The sequence below is a fragment of the Typopeltis vanoorti genome, chromosome 13 (assembly GCF_054136105.1).
Source record: "Typopeltis vanoorti isolate ZY-2024b chromosome 13, IOZ_Tvanoo_1.0, whole genome shotgun sequence".
NCBI lineage: Eukaryota > Metazoa > Arthropoda > Arachnida > Uropygi > Thelyphonidae > Typopeltis > Typopeltis vanoorti.
The window spans coordinates 84,065,200-84,087,324 of record NC_143561.1 but is presented as its reverse complement, the minus strand read 5'-3'; the positions used below and the strand labels follow the sequence as shown (position 1 = coordinate 84,087,324).

Here is a 22,125-nt window from a genome sequence, read left to right as displayed (position 1 = left end):
AGGATTATATACAACAGATATTTCCTGAGCAAGCAGGCTTCAGATCAGGAAGAGGATGTTGTGAACAAGTACTGGCTCTTATATCAATGATTGAGAATGGCTTTGAGAGACATCTGAAATCTATTGCTGTGTTTATCGACATAGATCAGACACACATCAACATATGACACAGTATGGAGAAAGATGATTCCATGTAGAAGACTCACCAACTTATTGGACTATATGCTTAATAACAGATAAATACAGGTATTTGCAGGCAATTCAAAAAGTTGACCACATAAACTTAATAATGGACTTTCTCAAGGTTCTGTACTATCTCCATTGTTGTTTAATTTATATATTTAATCTCCCTCAAACCAGTTCAAAGAAATTTTCTTATGCAGACGACCTTGCAATAATCACACAAGGCACTAAATTTAATGACGCTGAAAAAATAATTACAAATGATTTGAAAATTCTGGACTCATATTTCAAACAGTGGCATCTAAACCCAAACCTATCAAAAACTGAAGTGTCTACCTTCCGTCTTAATAACTATTAGGCTAATTTCAAACCTACTGTCTTTTTCAGAAATATATTACTGAACTTTAACAGTACACCTAAATAATTAGGTGTTACCCTAGATAGAATTCTCACCTTTAAAGAATACCTAGTGAAAGTAGCTCCGAAAATAAAAACTCATAATAACATAATTCAGAAGCTGGGTGGTTCAACTTAGGGTGCAGGTAAGTGCTGATATCTTAAGACAACAAACCCTAACAGGTCTGAAATATGGTGCAAATTATATGGTTTTGAGCTGCAAGGTTAAAAATCCTAGTTCCCTGGAGGAAAATTGCCCATGTCAGAGATCAACTAACTCGAGAACTGGTCAAAAAAAAAAAAAAAAAAAAAAAAAAAAAACCTGGAAAGTTTTCTAGTTAGCAAATAGAATCAAACGTAACTATGTTTTTCTGACCGTCTAGTACTATTAAAAATAGAAATCCATTTTCACAGGGCTGCACAAGAATGTTAGATATGAGGTTTTTTTTTTCTGTAATGATAATGCACTACCGTTTTTTTGAACCCCCACTCCCCCCAAAATAAGTTGTTTTAAATATTTGCTTAAGAGCCTTAGTTTCTGGTTTTAAAGTTATATTTCTTATAATAAAAAAAAAAGAGCCCAGTTCAAAATTTTAAGGGGGAAATGAAATTACATTTAATCCAAATAACGGAGCTCTTTGTTGAAGTGAGCGGCATGTATGTATGGGGGGAGAGTTGATTTCATGGAAATTATGGCTGAAGCAAATAATATCATGAAGACAGTAAGTCTTAACTGCCTCTATTCTCCAGCCGGTTTGCTGAATGAAAAATCCTGTCATCTTTTTATGAGACTAGGGAGGGGGGGGGATATGAAGGTCTACCAATGGTGACAAACACTACACACATTTTTATATGCTAATATAGCTCATCAATTACCTATAATTATAACAGAATCATTGTCTCTTGAATACAACCATTAAAAGTCAAGCTTCTGTTTTCAATGATGAATCTCAGTATACAATAATTAATACAGCTTTTCCAGCAGCAGTAAAAACAATACCACAAGAACAGAATAAATATATTTATTTAGTTGCTAATATTTTGCTGGACTTCAAACAAGCATTTTCAGAGCCCAAACCAACTTGCCGCACACATGAATGTGCTCTGAAGATACTTGACTTCAGAAACAAACACACGTAATAATCACAGTAATAAGTTTTAATAAGTAAATATTTCATCCTAAGTATCAAAGGACATCATCAGTACAGTTAATTCAAACAATACTAGGAATAACATACAGTTAGGGTGCATGATTACAATGGAATTCCAATATGCGTGCAGTAGCGTGTTATAGAATTAAATTAAAATATATCTGTAGGGGAAAAAAAAATAGATTACATTAAAATAAGATAATATATATAAAAAATTATTATTTTACACAATTTTGTATGACAATTTCCCATACTTTAGGAATAGCAAGAATGTCATTACAGTTTAGATTTGGTCTGTGAAGTAGGGCTTCAGCACTTTCTTTATATAAACATTCATGTTTATATAAAAATCTATGTAGAAGTTTGGTCTTTTTCCAATGGATCCTATGGTTGGGTTATCAACTCTGTGTTGTGCGAGGCCAGATTTCTGTTGTTTGATAAGACGGATATGGTTTTGATGTTCTGAAATGCGTTTATGAACAGATCTACCTGTCTGTCCACAGTAAGACAATTTACAGGAGCATGAAACCTCATACATGGCAGATAGCATCAGAGGTGAGAGTTTGTCTTTAGGAGAAGGTAACAAGTTATAGATCTGGTTGATTGGTTTGTAGGTAGTGGCAAGTTTGTATTACTTCATAATTTTTGAAAGACGTTCGGAGATGCATTTGACATAAGGTATGGGAATCCTACGGGCTGCTTGTTCTTGTCTACGTTGATGTGTGGGAAAGTGACTGATGATTTTTTGAGTTGTTAAGATTATATCTATTTAGTATGGCTGTATTTTTGATTATTTCCAATTCTTTGTTTAGAGATTCTTCAGAATCTGTGTGCTCTGATTACTAATGATTTAATGATGCCAAATTTTTGAGATGGATGATGAGTAGAAGATTTGTGAATGTAGCGACCTGAAAATATCGGCTTGCGATAGACAGAAGTGGAGATGGAACCATCTTCTTTTCTTTGGATGTGTAAATCTAGAAAGGAGATACCCTGTGGAAATTATTTTTCTGGCGTGAATTTGATGCGAGGATGAAGAAAGTTTATTTTATCTAGAAACAGGTGTAGTTCTTGTCTCGCCTCGCACAACACAGAGTTGAAAACCCAAAGTTATACATAGATCTTTATATAAACATGAACGTTTATATAAAGAAAGTGCTGAAGCCCTACTTCACAGACCAAATCTAAACCATAATGACGTTCTTGCTATTCCTAAAGCATGGAAAATTGTCATACAAAATTGTGTAAAATAATTTTTTATATATGTTATCTTATTTTAATGTAATCTATTTTTTTTCCCCTCTAGTTATATTTTAATTTAATTCTATAACGCGCTACTGTACGCATATTGGGATTCTATTGTAATCATGTGCCCAAACTGTATGTTATTCCTAGTATTGCTTGAATTAACTGTACTGATCTTTGATACTTAGGATGAAATATTTACTTATTAAAACTTATTACTGTGGTTATCACATGTGTTTGTTTAGTCATGAATTTTCCACAGATTTCTTTGTACACTAAACTGAAGATACTTGTTTGAAGTCCAGCACCTAAACCTATTTGCAAATGTATATTTTAAAACATCAAAAATGCATGTTTTCTAAGATTTTCAAAATAGCTTCTTTAAAGCAGAATTGATCAAGGGAAGAGAAGTTTAAGTAAATTTTTCCAAATACTAATAATGCTTAACTTTGTGATAAGTTGCCTGAATATTCATATTATATTTTAATGGTCCCTCTCTTTTTGGTGAAAAATATTTCGCTTTTCATTGTGGTTTCTTTCTAGTTCAGGGGAAATAGAATTTGCAGAACAAAGTAGAATATAAACATCATAATGCAGTAATAAGCAGGGTTCCTCTCCCTCTACTAAGTATCTCCAATTTATTTTTTATACTAATTTAATTAATCAATTTTTTCATCTCCACAGTCAGTTTTATTGTTATCTAAAACCGACTCAGTAAACCTAAAACATCTAAGATGAAATTTATTATAAGAAAAAATAAAATAAAAATAGGAATAATAGTTTGGTTATTTCATACCATATAACCCAGGACTAAACTTATTCCTTTAAAAGTTGAGTGTTATAACACATGAATTCATTATAATGTTGTTAGTTTTACATTAATTTGGAAATCAGATAAAAATTATTTGATAAAGAAATTTAAATATTTGATCATGGGTAGTAAACGTTAATCTACTGTTCACAAAAATCTAGCATCATTTAATTGAACAAAATTATTGTAAATCAAAAATTCTTGATATATTTCAAAGGAGTATCAAAACTAATTATACTAATAAATACTAATTAAATTAATCAGAAATAAAATTAATCTAATATATTAAGGAAAGTAAGCCAACCAGATGAAAAGGATAATTTTTATTACATTAAATAAATAAATAACACAACATACCTGACCCACTGCACTAGTGACTGAAAATGCTAACATGTTGTAAATAATGTATGGATATCTTTCAACAAATTTTAAGAATCCCCAAATCTCACTGGTGACAAGAATACCTAAATAGTACAGAGAACAGAATTTCATCACATCAATTTCTTAAAATAAAAACCAAATGCAGATGACTATAACTATAGCAAAAAAAATTTAATGACTACAAAAAAAAAAAAAAAAAAAAAAAAACCTCTCAAAACCAAAGCCTCAAACTATCATCAATGCTACACTATATGAAATCTATTATAACCATTCCTTTGGTCCCTACAAGTTCATTAAGTGAGAGTTGATTATATATCATCATCTTAACGGTTACTTAAGTTACTTGTTTATATAATTACAAGGATATATATATATATATATATACATTCTCAAATAAACTTAACATAGAAATTAAATATAAAGTATGTCACATAGAACTGATCGATAACAAATGATCCTGAGTGTGCAGGTTGAAGTATTTCATGTGTAACTAGTAATACAGCAAATATCCAACTTGTATTTATTAAACTCCTTCAGATTCCATATAGCATATTCAAATTACTAATGAAATTGTTAAATTGTGATAGATTAAGAATTTAGGATTTCCAATCTCGTCATAGTTTAACAAACAAGACCTAATGAAAGGGGCATAAATACATATGTTTGTCTCTAAGTGTGTTATAATACAACCTGTAAATATATCAAGTGTTCCAAAACTTAGAGAAAGGAGTAGTTTATCAAATAATTCAAGATCACTCACTTGTTTGTGTATTTAACAGTGCGATGTCTAAATATTCAATACTTGTTAGAGCTATAAATATTTAGAGTTGTTACATGACTTGCATAAAATTCTGAGTGGATTGTAAGTCCAAATTCACAGAGCAGTAATGCGAGGGGAGCGGTTTGCCCTGGGCGGTCGCATACCTCTGGACGTGAGAGGGGTAACAGAGAAGGTGGTCGCTGTGACCTTGACCCACATGACAAAATGCAAAATGTTTCAAACGCTAGGTGGACATCGTAGAGTGCGAGAATCGCCGAGATGAAGGGTGAAATAAAAGGGTCAAGAACCCTCCCTAACAAGGCTTTTTTTCGTTTCTGGATCTCCTCATGTTGGTCGCTTGGGTGTCGTGAGCTGGACAATGGTGACATCGCCTCTATTCTGGAGTGCTTGGACAATGCACTGACGGAAATTCTAGATCCGTAGTCCTGAGGAGCTAGAATAGGCCCAGCCGTCCCTAAAAGGAAGCGTTACACACTCATCATGCAGAGATCATTAAGGCTCATCGATAGCTCGGAGAGCCACGTGCCTTAAAGCCTGTTGAGGCTTTAAGGCATGTGGAATGTGAAAGGAACATTTGAATGAGGAGAGGAAATTTCCAACGGATCAGCCAGTGCGATGAACTTTGAGTATAGATAAGTAGAATTTACTATTTTTGATAGCTATGGTCGAAAGGAATTTGTGTTGTGTAGTGATTCAGAAGAAAGAACTAGAGTAGCATCATAAACTGAACTGATCTAAAGTTGTATATCATAACATTATAGCTTTGCGGTACTGAGTTATTGTATGTGCTTAAAGAATGTTAGGATAATTCAGAGTGAAGATTGATGTTAGTAACGAATTATAATTGACATTATTGCTACCTAGAGTGGTCTGCTTGTGATTAACTTAGAGTAATTATTGCTATAAGTATCGTACCTAGCTAGAGTACTTATTAACTGATTGAACTGATAGCGATAACATAGAACAATCAATTTGAGTAATTGTGTCCAGTTTGAGTATTTTATGTATAACCTTCTTCTCCTCCGTCTAAGACGGGTTGAGTCTTCTCTTGAGCAGGATCATCCATGTATAACCTAATTGTCATTAACCTTCTTAGAGTGATAATTGTAATATCATATTCTGTACATTTATATAGTGTCCAATAAACCTTTGCTTTTAAACCCAAACAAGATTGTCTGTAATTTGGAATCTGACGCACCTCTTGCAAAATTTTAACAAGAACCTCAGTGGGAAATTAGGGAGTAAGAATTTTGGTCACGTCTGCAAAGATAAGGTATCACTTGAGTACACTCTAGGGATTGCTCTTGATTAATATAGTTTGTTTAGTTTAATCTAAGGGCCCTAGTGGCACAGCAATATTAATATAAATTTCTTAGAGCTTTGCAAGAGGTTGATCTCGGAGACTCTGATTGGCTCGACCCTGAGGCAATTCCTTTGTTATCCAGAGGAACCACGTGATATCTGAAAAGGGTTCTTACTTGTATTGATGTGTTAGACAAAAAAACGTAATATAAAGAAAAATCGATACAACAAAATGGCTATCTGAATGATTGTTTTTTAAGTTCAGTGCTTTTGGTAGTAGTGAGATTCATGATCCACATGAAATCTCTTTTTTTAAAGAAGCAGGCATTTTGCTTAGTTCATGGATGCAGAACAAATCTGCAGCTACAAGGAAAATTACTATCTAGCAGGAAAGTAGATACAACTGTCTGCCATATCGGTGTTGAAAATGTTGACCAGGGGTTTATGAAATAATCATCCTTGACTAAAAATAAAGAGCCAAAAGGCTTCACTTCGGCGATGCAAATTTATAAAAATTAAGTGCCACACAATTAAATGCCTTTCTGATGTTTCAAGTTGCTTAGTACTGAGAGTTTTTGCTCTCTTAAGGTTTTTGCCTGGTCTCTGATGAAAACCAACCAGGTTGAAACAGCTGTCAGGCCAGTGAAACCTTTTCAAAATGGACCAATAGGAAGGGAATATATGGACACTTGGGCAGTGATCATCTCTCCCATAAGGTCTGGCTAGGGTGACTCATAAATATCAGTGAGTGTATTCCGTAAGCTCTCTGGTCAAATTTCATACAAAGCTTTTATAGTTTCTACATTCAGCTTTGAAATAATGCTGGATTTAATATCCACTTAATTTTTATATTCATCCTTGATTTATGACAGGACTCTGTTCTGATGATACCATCTATGGTGGAAATCACTATATGAACCATACAGATCCTGAATGCTAAAATGTGTGGCTGGCCGTTTTTTGTTATATTTTTCAACTAATTTTATTCTTTGTTTATAGTGAAATAATATAGATAACTTAAAATCTCTGTGCATAATACTGTAATAAATAATGAAACATGAATGTGCACTTACCAGTAAAATGAACAAATAAAAACACACAGAGCAAGAGTAATTTGTACACACACAGTAATTCTTTCTCAAAACTGCTGCTTTATTAATGGAACGATTCATCAGAAGAGGTAGGTAAATAATCAACAACAAATTCTTCAAATGCAGGAAATGCAACAATGTTCTGAGAATGTTTGCCAGATGCATAACTTGCAAAAAAATCTAGGCTCATCTTCAGGGAATGAGATGACAGTAAGAATGGGATTCTTTTAAAATTTGTGCTTAACTTACCTGTGCAAGTTTCCTTTTTCTTTTCTGCATAAACTTCTCTGTAGCAAGCAATTGCAGGTTACATCATTCTATCCATATTGGTTACTAAATCTCTCCATATTGAGATCCACTTCTGGGAACTGCCTTATTAAAAGAGAAAGACAAATGAATCTGCCATTTTTTCCATTGTAAACTTTTTGGGACTAATTCCTCTCCTTGTTTTTCTTCTTCTTCTGCAACTTTCTGTGCTTCCTTGTTTGAGAGCCTCTTCCAAAGCTTTTCAATGTCAACTCCAACCATTTATCTATCCACACTAACTTGTCATCAATCTCCATCCTGTAAGGTTTTTCTTTGTCGAATCCCGTGAATGTATGAACATATATTTTCAGCAGCTTCTTCCAAATAACCATTCATATACTCCGCTGTCATCTCACTCCACAATGTATCAAGATATTAAATTGATGTTTTAAGGATACTTGTGACATAAAGACTGAATAATATATGCACGTAAACACAAGAAAGATATTTAATTAACCAAATATTTCAGTCTGGAAATAGCAGACCATCTTCAGTGGCACTACAAGAACAGTTTTTTTAAAAAAAATATGTCCTCTTCTCATCTAACTAGTGATAAAGCTAATGCTCTTCGCCTAGAAGTCGCTTCTTCTCTACTTAAGGCCAAACTTCCTCCTTCCAACATATCTCTTTCTGAAATGAAATCTTTACAGTCCTTGAGAAAAAACAATCACCTCATTATCACCAAAGCAGACAAGGGGAAAGCAACAGTAGTTATGGATTCAGCAAATTACAGGAAGAAAACTTTCTCTTTTACTTCGAGATCGCTCCACATATCAAGAACCTGATTATAATCCAACCAACAGACAACTAAAGAAATTAAATTCTCTCTTAGATGAAGTCATCAGTTTGGATAGAGACATAATTGAAAGACTTAAAACTCATTTTGCAAGACCGCCTAGATTTTATGGTCTTTCTAAAATACATAAGATTGACTTTCCTCTTCATCCAATAGTAGATTGTATTGATTCTCCTACTTACCGTATAGCCAAATATCTAGCTAAATTATTGAAATCTCACATAGGCAACTCTAGTTCCTTTCTAAAAAACTCCTCAGATTTCTTAGAAAAATTAAAAAATGTCTCATTGCAACCTACAGATCTTATGGTGAGCTTTGATATAGAATCTTTATATACAAATGTACCTCTCAAGGAGACTTTAAAATTACTTGCTGACATCTTTCCAGAAGACATTATAAAACTATTCAATTTCGTAATACACTCTGGATATTTCTTATGTCAAAACAAATTTTACAGCCAAGTAGAAGGAATAGCCATGGGAAGTCCTCTCTCTCCTGCTTGCTTCAGCCAACTTTTATTTAGAACATCTAGAAAAAGTCCTCTTCTCATCTATTTTCCCTCAACCATCCTTTTGGGTGGTTGAGGGAAAATACATGTGAAGATGTCAACACATAGATGACATCTTCACTGTATGGCCACACAACAAAGACTCCTTACCTTCTTTTTTTAAACAGTATCAATTCCTTACATCATCGTATAAAGTTTACTATGGAAATGGAAGAAAACAACCAGTTATCTTTTTTTAGACGTTCTCCTCATCCGGTCACCTTCAAATACTCTTACAACTACAGTTTACAGGAAACCAACGTTCACAGGTCGTTATATTCTTAAAGAATCAGCCCATCATCCTTGTCAAAAAACAGGAATCGTAAAATGTCTTATCAGAAGAGCCAAAACTAATTGTTCTACTTCTAATTTTCTACAGAAAGAACTTTCTACTATCCAACAACACATGAAACTCAATGGCTTTCCCGAAAAGAGTATTCAACATCTTCTCGATTCTTATAATCCACCACAAAACAATGACGATTCAATACGCCGAGTTCCAATTCCTTACATCTCCGGGATTTCAGAACCTATCGCAAGAATTCTGAAGAAATATGAGTTAACAGCTACGTATTCACCTATTAACAAATTATCTTCCCATTTTCCTTCTCCTAAAGACAAACGCTCAACTATATCTCTTCCTGGAGTTTATCAAATTCCATGCAACTGTGATCTCTCCTATTTTGGACAAACTGGACGTTCTCTTGAAAAAAGAATCCAAGAACATCATCTTCCATTCATCACAACAAACCTGAAAAATCTGGATTGGCTCAGCATGGGATTGAAACTAACTACAACATCCTTTGGTCAAAAACTCGCCTCTTACATAGATCCCATTATAAATTTGAACGTTTATTCAAAGAAAGTGTAGAGGCCTTACTCCATTGTCCTAGCCTGAATCGGAATGACTGTATATCTATATCAAAAATCTGGGAAAGTCTAATCAGGATAACTCATTAATTGATATTAATTTTATGTTATTTAATATTATTAATTAATCATGTCTCTGCTTAAAAATATTCCCTTTAATACTTAGTGATATAACATCATGCGGTTTTTAAATGATCTATTGTTAGTATTCCACCTTGTATTTTTTTTTTAAAACTGTTCTTGTAGTGCCACTGAAGATGGTCTGCCATTTCCAGACCGAAATATTTGGTTAATTAAACATCTTTCTTGTGTTTACGTGCATATATTATTAAGATATTAAATTCCTTCCAAAAGTCTGAGGGTTTTCTAATCCTCAGTAGCATCAATAGCCTCAACAAAAGTATTTCTTAAATAACATGCCTTGAAGACAGCAATAACACCCAGGAGCATTGATTGCAGGAGTGAGCTGGTTTTTAGTAAATGTGTTAATGGGATGGCTGTCATACATACTGGATTGGCTGCATATAGGACAAATAATTTCAAGAACCCTAAAAGCTAAATCTCTGATCTAATGGAATTTGAAAATATGTTGGAAAACATATGAGCAAAAAATACAATAACGTTTTTTTTGTAGAACTGCACCAATTTGTGAAATTCTAACACAGAAATCACTTGCTTTACATGGCATGCTAAGTGAAAATGTGTTAATTGAATCTAATAAGCAATGAAAAGAATTGTAACTTATCCATAGTTTCCAAAAATTTTTACATTTAAAAAAAAAAAAACATTATTTTTTACCATTTTTTATTGCAAATATAACAATAAAGGATAATAAAATGACTTGAAAAGATTTTGAAATAAAGATTTAAAACAATATATTTAAAAGAAAATTATGAGTTGAACAGGTATTTCACAATGACTTTTTTGTGTTTCTGTGTATAAATCTCACAGTAACAGGTCATAGCTTTGTCTACATTCAAGTGGACTTGCATGCTGCAATGAAGATTAGGTTCAATATCCATAAGTTATTGTTTTAAAGTTTTAACAGTTAGAAATAATGATTCAGATTTTTGACTCATTATTTCAAGCTATTAAAACAATGAAGCAGTTAGTTAGGTTTCATTATTGGCACATTTTCTTCTGCATCACAATCATCTTGTTCTTCATACCACATGTTATTCATCAATGTTAATGAGGTAATTATCACTTAGTTCTTCAGAATGAGATTTTAATAATTCCCAAACACTAACTCACATTCAGTCCAAAATCACATGCATGTATTTAGTGATACAACAAAGCTATGCCTCACCTCAAGGTCAGTCCAGAATTTTCATCTGGACCAACCTGAACAGAACACATTAAGTGAATTTTTAATCCATGTTAAATAAATTATGATATCAATTTGTTAACTATGTTAATTCAAATTCATGTAAAGTGAGGGATTCCTATAGTAATATTCCCTATGCTAGCAAGCTATTTTACATATACATATTATTTTCCGACAGGTTTGCTGAAGAGTCAAAGCTGCAAAACTGGAAGGAGAGTGCCACATGGTTTATATGAAATGCAAAGAACCCAATACTGAATAAGTTAGAATGGGCTGGAAATGTGGTATTCAGCCAACCAAGAAATGTTCTGTGTTGGCCTAACTCACGTATACAATATGATGATACAGCCATGAACACAAACTGCTCAGTAAACAAAGTCCCTACTATTTTTGTCAGGGGCAATCCCAGGTGAACAATCAAAAGTTATAATAAAACAACCACAAATTTATCAGAATTGCAAATAGGCAACATCAACATAAGAAGAATCAATTAAAGAGGTAGAGCAAGAAGAGGAATTACAAAAATATCACATTGATTTGGATGGTATTACTGAGAAGAAGAATACAAACTAGTGAGATATTTTGAGCAGAGTGACTGGGCAAATTTCAAAATAGGAAACTGGACAATGAGATTTAAAAAACAAAATTCTTTTAGAGATACTTGTGTCACATGGTTTCTTCGATTCATACAATAACACAAGGAAAGGAGTGAATAATATTTATTCAAATTACAGGCCATCATCAGTGGCAAATGGTAGTTGAATACAAAGTAGAATGCAAACAATGGATTGACTTCAAACAGTGAGAGCCATGTGATGTTATACATGAAGCAATGCAAAGGTATAAATAACTGAAGAAACTTCTGTATGCCCTTTATACAGAAGTATGAAGGATAGTGTCAGATCTTTACTGTCCTTCATATATAAGTAATTGTACGGAATGTAGTTTTGAGAGTTGTCGTAGTTGTGAGATATAACAGATCAGGTTTTATGCATGTAAGTGGCGATACATATCATTAAGTTTGCAATGAGGCCACAAATGCTAAGAGTAGTGGTTTATTCATTTTGTATAAATTTCTGTTTTGGAGAGAGGGAGTTTGCTGTATTTGTGCCTATAAATGTTTTATGAAAATTTGGAGAAAAGAGTGAAAAGATAACATGTACAAAAGTGTTAAAAAGAATCAAAATCAAGCAGTTTTCAGATGTGAACTAAAGATTCAAATATGCAAACATTATTAGAGGAAAAAGTAGGAGTTTGAAAATGAGAACCAAACATTAATTAGTAAATGAGTGACAAAATCTGAAAACACAATGACTTAGGAGGAAAGCGGTGAAATTTCTATAAGGATATAAAAATCATAACTTTTAAGGTGGACTCAAGAAATTACAGACAGTTCTGGGAAAGAAATTTTAAAAAAAATCATGCAAAACATTCCTGGCAAGTAAATCAACAAGTGCCTTTAGAGAATATAGAAATCAATGTAAGAAAAGAGTAACTAAAGATATTCTGGATGTTTAGGGTGATTACTTTCAAATATTATTAAACATAATCAGCAGTGATAAAACAGTGGTAGAAAATTTCAAGAGAAATGCAACCAGGAGTATATATTATTACTAGAAATAGAAAAGCCATCAGAAATCTGAAATGTTGAAAGGCAGTAACTGCATCAGATAATAAACATTCTACCAGAATTGCCCGAGTGTGAATGTGATATAAATGTTTTAGTGGATACACTGCATAATTCAGAAGGCCTAGTCATTTTTCAGGTAAGGGGATCTCCTCATGTTGTGCCAAATTTCAGGTAAGGGGAGCAATGCTTTCACATTCTATATAAAGTACCCATCTATAAAAAGGAAAAGAAAACAATGTGAGAATTACAAAGCAATTCCTCTACTAAGTGTTTCAGCTGAGATTTCTTAAGTATATGTAAGTATAAGAAAAGTTGCATAGAAGAAATCTGGGAAAGAACAAGCTGGATTCAGGCAGAAGAGACATCATCATCAAATTCCTGTCATGTATCCTCAAGGGATGTACAGGATATGATAGTACTACATGAAAAATTTACATCATTACAAACTTCCTATCTACAATTTTCCTCCAAATCAGTCTGTTACCTATCAAGACTCCAACATTATCAGATCTCATATTTCTATCTTCTAAGGCACTTTTTACCATATTATCCACCTATATCTTGGTCATCCCTTGGGTCTTTTTCTTGTCAACCTGGCAGAGAACACTTGTTTTGCTAATCTTTCCTCTCCCATTCTGTTTAAGTGACCATACCACCTGAGATTAGCTCCACTAATGCATTCCTGGATGCTGACAATGTCAAGTTCTTTCCTAATATCCTAATTTTTAATATGATATTGCCATTGATGCCATCTGTTTATGCCCCTGATCTTTCTCAGGACTCTCATATCTGCAGTCTCTAGTCTTTGGTCAAGTGTTTTATGTCTGATCCAGCTCTCAGATCTATAGTTAAAATCTGCATTTTTGAAAATTATGGAGACAACTACTGTGTTTGAATAAAAATTTAGTTTAATATAACTAAAATCTACATTCAACGTTTCGACCTTTATGTCAAGGTTATCTTGTGGAGCATACAACTATACACAGAAAACAAGCTACACTACAATCAAACTGGTTTGTTAAAGATACTGACCAACCACTGCAACAATTGTTGGCCTGACCTCTGGTGAAAAAAAAAAAAAAAAATTATACATCAACGTTAGAGTCCTATTATTAGTGTTATCTGTTGGTTGTAGAAATACATTGAGCGTAACAACAAGTATCTATATACATATATTAACATCATGATTATACTTGTACATTCCAGCCAGTTGGTATGGAACGGTTTCTAATACTAGCTGAAGATTGGCTAGAGTCCTGACTTATGCTGGATCTTATATATTAGGTAGGCTGAATGTGTGCCATCCAGATCCTTGGAATTTTCATGCCATCTTTGTTGTTGATATTTGGGTGGTTTATCAGGATTTCGCAGGCTTCCTTAAATTTCCTTTCATGCCAGGTTTGTGTGGTGTAAAGAGCAGGTGATTTTCCAGTTGATTTGGTGTAAGGTGTTGAGTGCGTGGTCTGAGAGGCCTGCTTCACCATAATGGTTATATTTAACATGTCTAATGTGTTCTTTCTTGCGTATAGGGATTGTCCATCCTGTTTCACCAATGTACGGTAAGTTATAGGTGCAGTGGATGCAATAGACTCCAGGATTTGCTAATGGGAGGAGAGGATCCTTAGAGGAGTTGAATATGGTTTTAAGTTTAGTGGATGGTTTAAAGGTGGCATTGAGATTATAATGTTGTAGGATTCTGTTGATTTTTTCTGATAACCCTTTAATGTATGGGATGGCTATGGTTTTACTGTAATCTAGATGTTTTTGTTGTTGTTTTATGGAGTATTTTATTAATAGTATTTTTGTTATAGCCATTATTGATGAATGTGTCGCTGATGATTTTTAGTTCTTGTTTCAGGGCTTGCTGGTTAGAGCAAATTGTTGTAGCTCTGTATTTAAGGGTGTTAATGACTCCATATTTTTGTGATTGGATGGTGGTATGAATTAGCATGTATGTATTGGCCAGTGTGTGTCGGTTTTCGGTAGACCGTGAAGGATAGACTGCCTGAAGGAAGACGTGTGACTAGTGTGTCTAATTTTGATTTTCGATTGTGAATTGTATGCGTTCGTGTTGTTTGTTCAGGTGGCTAAGGAATGTGTTTAGCGTTTGTCGCCGGTGCAGCCAGATCGCAAACACGTCGTCAACATATCTAAGCCAGACGATCGGTTTTAGCGTGGTGGAATCAAGAGCCCTTTGCTCAAAGGTTTCCATGTAGAAGTTAGCGATTGGGGGGGGGGGGTAGTGGTGAGCCCATGGCTGTACCTTCTTTCTGTAGGTAAAATTTGTTTTGCCACACGAAGTAACCAGACTGTAGTACGTAGGCAAAGAGGGCCGTAATTTTCAAAAATGCATTCGGATCACTGTGTAAGCTTAAAAGAAAGGATAGTTAAAATCTCTCTTATTCCAGATAAATTTATTCAGTTAACTTCCTACCATACCAGCTTTGCTGATTCTGTTGTCTATTTCCATATTTAAATTGCCATCTTCACTAAAAATCGTGCCTAAGTAGCTTAAATGTTTTACTTGTTCTATAGGTTCTCCATTCGCAATGCAGTTGATATTTTCAATGCTTCTGCGTATTTTCGTTGTCTTTGTGTTGTTATTGCTGACCTTCATACCATATCTATTACAACAGCTATTCAAATTTAGTCAGGGAATCTTGCAGACTTGTAGCAGATTTATTTAGAAGTATAACATCGTCTGCATAAAGTAAAGAGCTGAGATTAACATCTCCAATTTTGATATCAGTTTAATATCAGTTTTCTTTATAATGTGATCCATATAGATAATGAATAACAGAGGAGATAATATACATCCTTATCTGACACCAGATTTAACATTAAACCATCTTCCTGTACTTCCTTCAATTCTAACTGCTGACTTACAACTCAAATAAAGACTAAGTATTGCTTGATATAATGCCCCATTGACACCATATAACTGTAGCGTTTTGAATAGCTCCTCTCTTGGCACTATGTCATATGTCTTTTCCAGATCTACAAAACTTAAGAGACATTATCAGGATAAGAAATCTGAAAATCACAATTTTAATGGTGTAAATGGGACATTATACACAGAGAAATATGTAGCCTATAACCAAGTAATTAAATAATTCTAAGTGTTCAGGATTTTACTAAATTGAGCAAGTGCTGCAACAAATGTAATATGAAAATAAGGCAAAATGGGCAGTAAAAAGAGCCTATGGAAATAGGCAGGAATATGGAAAACATCAACTGCATTCTGAATAAGGAAGATACAAATGAGCAAAACATTTCAGCTACAGCAGATATTTTTGCAAGCGAAAATCCCTAGGGATTAGAGAACATTTTATATGTTGCTATAATGAATTTAGGGGAGTGGAAGGAAAAAAAACTGACCATTCCACCCCATTCTCCAGAAAATAAAAGAAATGGTAAGCAACAGAACATAAATGACTTGTAGAAGCATACATAAAGCACACCAAACAACATGAAAAAAAGTATAAATGCAAACCATTTTTGTGAAGAGTGTGAAATTATAAAAATGTTATTCCTGAATAATATTTAAAAATATGTCACTTACCTGAAATCTTCATAGTGAATTAATGTGCAGTCTGTAACATTAAAATCAAAAATACGAGGGGGGGGGGACTAAAAAGTTCTGATAAACATCTAGAACAAAAATTATATTAACTGATATAACCACAAGAAAGAACATTTCTTATAACTCTTTGATGAAACCCCATGTTTCATCAAATTGAATAATTTGTTCTTTTTTCTTTTAGGATATATAACAAGACATGTCAGAGGTTTTAAAGAAATTCAAAGACACAGAGGTGGGGGCCATCATCAAGTTTTTTGTTTGCAAGAAAAGTCCGCAACTGAGATTCAACCTTTGTGCGAGACTTTAGGTGACTCTGCCCCACTATATCCAACAGTTGTCAGATGGGTGGCCAGTTTAAAACTGGGCATCTTGAGACACCCCTAGGTTAGGAAGACCTTCCACAACCATCACACATGAAAACATCGATACAGTGCATGCCATGATTCTTGATGATAGATGAATACCAGCCGAAAACATCACAAAGACTCTGGGGATATCAAGGGAATGAGTTGCGATCATTACCCACCAACATCTGGGTTATGTACAAGCTCTCAGCAAAGTGGGTTCCCCAAATGTTTGAATTCTGACCAAAAGAGAGAATGTGCTGTCATCTCAAGGGATTTTGGATCATTTTGAGAAATCAAGTGCAAATTTTTTTTGGCTTGTATTGTGACTGTTAATGAAACATGGCTTCATCACTATGACCCAGAGACCAAACAACAGTCAATGGAGTGGCAACACAAAGGTTCTCCATAGCCAAAGAAGTTCCAAACCCAAAAGCCAGCAGGGAAGGTTCTTGTCATCGTCTTTTGGGATATAGATGGTGTAATCCTTACCAAGTACCTCAAAAAAAGATGAAACTATTATAGCAGCAGTTTTATTCAACAGCTCTGAAGGAATTGAAAGAGGTACTGAAGGAAAAACACTGTGGGAAAACTTGGCAGAGTCGTGTTGCTTTTGCAGGACACTGCAATTGTGCACACTGCTCAGGAAACCCAACAGACAATACACAACCTGGACTTTCAATATCTGCCTCACCCACCCTATTCACCAGACCTGGCCCCGTCTAACTTTTTCCTATTCCCAAATTTAAGAAACACTTGAAAGGAACAAAATTTACCACAGATGATGGAGTCATATCTGAGAACTGGTTTGTGCAACAAGGAAAAGACTTTTTTCTCAGAGGATTAATTGCAAATGATGCAGCAGTTTTGTAACAAGTGTATAACACTTTGGGAGGAATATGTAGAATACTGTGCAAGTTACATGGTTCTACCTCAATTCTTTCATGGTGATTATCACAACTTTTCAGCACACCCTAATGAAGGACACTGGTCTCTGTTCAATTAGGAAGCTGGCTTGTACGGTGTATCAAATGCATCATCTTAATGGAGGCATATGTATCCTTTACTACCTACACCAGCAATATACATACTTATTTTTGTGGTAAGCAAACTAAAAGAAGCCATCATTGCCTTATATTATAGCACAACCACGTCCATATTGTGATTTGCAAGTATCCTTTTCATTATTTCCAAGATCATTTGATGTTTTCATCACTTTGCTATATGTCTACTGAACTTCAAATTCCATATTTGCCACCATTACTTGCCCAAATTTCTTATCTCCTTGAAATGCAGTTTCACCAATACATTACATGCATTGTATCATCTTGTTTTCAATGGGTTACACTTCACAACAATGAAAAATACTCCAGCTTCATTAATAAACACTTCTACAATCACTATATACATTTACAATAGATGGAGATGATTTCCAAATAATGCACTACCCTGAAAAGAATTTTGTTTGAACTCTGGATTATCAAACCTCCCTAGCCCCAATCATGCCACTAATACATGTTATAGGTTTCCAAGCCCATACCACGTATTATTATTATTATTTTTTTTTTTGGTGGAGGGGAGGGAGAGGGGAATCTCCATTTATATGCAAGGATTTTATTTTTTAAGTGAGATCCATGGGATATGAGGCTCCTATGAAGGAGTGAATCTAATTTTCTTTAAACTCTCAATACACACATCGACTAGTAATAAAAATTAAATGATAAAATCCAGCAAAATGAGAGATCAAACTAGGGCATCATCATTCATTCACTTAGAGGTAATGATCTTTTGACAGAGACAGAAAGAGAGGATAATGTATAGTCTATCTGCTGACTATGCCATATAAAATAAAACCAGAACTATTTATGAAATACTGTATTATATTTATATATAAACATATCATCTAAAATAAAATATAAGTTATGAGATGAAGAGTTTTTACCTATTCCAAGGAACAGTGTTGACCATATATTCATGCTGTACATCATATGACCAGACTTAGACTGGTATTCACTACGCATGCGTTCTTGGATAGCACCAGTGAAGCCATCTAGAGAAAGTGATATTAACTGGCAGAGAAAAAGGATGTGAAAACAGATAAATAATCACGAAAAATAATACCAGCTGAGTAATGTGCAAAAAAACACTTTTAAATCATGCAATAATTTAGAAGAGGTGCAGAACCAATACATAAAATAAATAAAATTTTTTCAAATAAGAAAAATATTTTGTCTGTGACCATAACTCACATCATTTATTTTTGCTTTACTTTACCAATCATATATATACAGGGTGTTCGGGATAAATTTGACATATTTATAATTAATTATATTTTTCCGTAAGTTACATGTATTAACACACACTTCTCTTCATTTAAAAGTTTGGACCCTTCTTCATTCATATACAAGATGTCAGAAAGGATGGATAGCTGGAACCCACCTGAATCATGGAAGAGAATAACTTGTATCATGATGATTCGTGCCCGCCATCAAAATAAGGATATTACGACTGCTGCCCAATGCTCCCTGAATACAGTAAAAACAATCAGGCATGAACTAGAGACTTGCAATGGTGACTACGAGGATGTAGCAAGAAGAAAGATCCCTAGCAGACGATCTGATTGCGTTCGTACAGCAGAATTCCTCGCAAATCTGCAGGAACAGGTGTTGAAGAACCCTGGCATTGGAATTCGGGCTTTGTTCGTGGAGTTGCTAACTGTAGTCAAGCCCTGGATAACAAGGGTAGCCAATGGTAGGCCGTATGTATGGCAGCAGGATTCGGCCCCTTGCCACACCTCTGGGAAAAGTCAAAAATGGTTGTCTGAAAATTTCTACGACTTCACCAGTCCAAATGTTTGGCCTCCAAACTCCCCAGACCTTAACCCCATGGATTATTTTGTATGGGGCGCAGTTGAAAAAGACACCAATCGCACTTCCAGTAATACAAAAGCCCAGTTAATGGATAAAATTAAAACAGTTTTTGCGGCCCTTCCCAGGGAGACTGTAGCATCAGCTTGTTCGAGGTTCCGAAGCAGAATTGAAGCTGTGATCGATGCTAATGGTGATTATTTTGAGTAAATCTTGTTGATAGTATTGTAATTAACTCTGCCTGTAATGTTTTTTTGTCAATTCATTAAATTTAATAGATACAAAGAAGATTTTCTTTTTCCTTACGAAACTGTCAAATTTATCCCGAACACCCTGTATATCCCTCCTGTTCTATCCTAACCATGCAATAATTTGTATGTACTAACCTAATCTCTTTCTCCCCACCAGCTTGCTCAGGATAACAATGGGATACACATCCACCATTATCCTAGCCCATCATGTAGGCAACCTACTCTATGCATGTTCTTACACATATGCCTTGTAGCAAAACATTTCTTTTATAATATTTTTTTATTTTCAGTTCACCTCTGCTATTCCTGTTCTTTTCTATTTTAATTAATCCTCTGTATTTATAAGAATCTCATTTCTACTGTGTTGTATTTTTCTTTTATTCTCTATCCTTTAAATTCACTAGTGATTTTAACTGGCTTGTAATCTTAAATAGTTTCCAAATAGTCTCTCTCTCTCATCCCTTCATACTACTGCCAAAATGGTGTTATTAATCTTCAGAAAGCTGTCCCTCCCCTTTTTCCCCTATCAGGACCGATGTATTTAATATGGATTTATATTTTCTATAATGAATTGCGAACTGCTTCTGCAGCTATTGGAAAAAACTAAGTATGAAACAGCAATAACACTCAGATAATTACCACTCTTATGTCTTTAAATGAAATCCAACAGGTATCATTATCAGCTTTGCTCCTTTCTCCATATTTTCCTGAAAATGGTATTAATTTCCTCCTCTGCTATTCAGATCCCTGATAAGAACCAACTTATCCTTTTTTAATGACAGCTGGCTTCTTTAATGATACAAAAAAAAACCTCTTCCTTAATAAAACCTGACACCTGTGGTACTTTAGGCACAATTAAGACTCATTATTTTAATTAGCCTAAGGTTCTACAGATTCAATCTGATTCCTCATTCTCACATTTTCCCACATCACTCTACTTGAATCTTGCCATTCAAAAAGATAATTTTTCATGTTTATTTCTGAATATTCTATTTCTCTGATTACTACTGCCTGAATAGAGAATCTTATATTATTTAGAAGGCTTCCATCTGTTTTTGGTTTCTTTGTTTTAACACCATTTATGTTAACACAATATTTTACTAAAGTGTGTACACACACACACACTCTTTAAAAGTCCTCACAAATTAAGGAACAAAGACAAAATTCCCAATAACTCAAAAAAAAACTGTATGATGAATTTTATGCAATTTGGTGAAAAGAAGTACGATATGAGATGTGAAAGCAACACCCACAAAAATTGTAAATATATAGTTTAATTCAGTAACAAATGGATACATAAAGACAATGGTCAAAATGAAATTGTCTTAGTTCCTCAATCACTCCTCACAGCACTCATAAGATGTTTCATACTGTTACATAATGGTGTCCAGGAGCTCAGATGATAATAACCACTGCTCCTGCATGCTTTCCTAAGTTCTCTCAAGATATTGAGAACATTGAGAGAAGCAACATGCCTACCTAGAGAAAGGATGCAGAACCTGCATTTGAATATTTTGTCAATCATGTAGTTTTGCAAATTATGGATTCTCAAATGGCATGTATTTTAATTATATTTAAAGAATCGTTATGTACATTAAATAATATTTTACCACCTTCCTGATATTTTCTATGTTCTTACCAGAGTCTTCCCGTGTCTTTTATTTAACTAATTTTACACAGTGCTTTGTTTTCTTACATTTTTCCCTGTATTCCCAAAAAGCACAAGCTGATTTACTTTCCAGGAACTTTCAATACGCTTTCTTTTCCTTGAATACCTCTTTAACTTCCTGAGTCCACCATGGAGTTCTGATTTATCAATCCTTGCAGATTACCTCACTACATGCATCTCTGGCTGAATCAAAGTTTTCTTTAAGGTTTGCCACTGTATCATCAATATTTGGTTCTTGTTTTCATACTCTTTCAGTTTTTCTCGAATGTTTGTGTATTTGAGTCTACAGTTCACATCTGATAGCTGTTCAACATTGATTCATTTCAAAACTTTTTTTTTACACATGATTGTTTTCAATACAAAGTTCAGTTTTATCCTACACAACACTAGATGGTGATCACTTCCTATTTGTAATCATCTGTATACTCATGTCCTTAACCAGTGAGAAAACATCACTGTCGACAATAACAGTCAAGGATACTTTTCTTATTCCTTGCATCTTCTCTCCGTGTGAACTTTGTGCACATTTTTATGTTGTAACATGATGTTAGTAATAACTAGTTATGTCCTCAACAGAAATCTAAAAGGTACTAT

At 34.1% G+C, this 22,125-nt stretch overlaps 1 protein-coding gene across 1 annotated transcript in view; it reads right to left on the bottom strand.

Annotated features, from left to right (window-relative positions):
• meigo (Solute carrier family 35 member B1 homolog meigo) overlaps nucleotides 1-22,125 on the bottom strand; it is a 120,386-nt gene that overhangs the window by 21,813 nt on the left and 76,448 nt on the right. The window contains exons 5-6 of the mRNA XM_090402477.1: nucleotides 18,687-18,813; nucleotides 4,144-4,250 (exon numbers count right to left, since the gene is read on the bottom strand). Coding sequence (XP_090258603.1) covers nucleotides 4,144-4,250; nucleotides 18,687-18,813 — 234 coding nt within the window. The remainder of the gene's footprint in view (nucleotides 1-4,143; nucleotides 4,251-18,686; nucleotides 18,814-22,125) is intronic.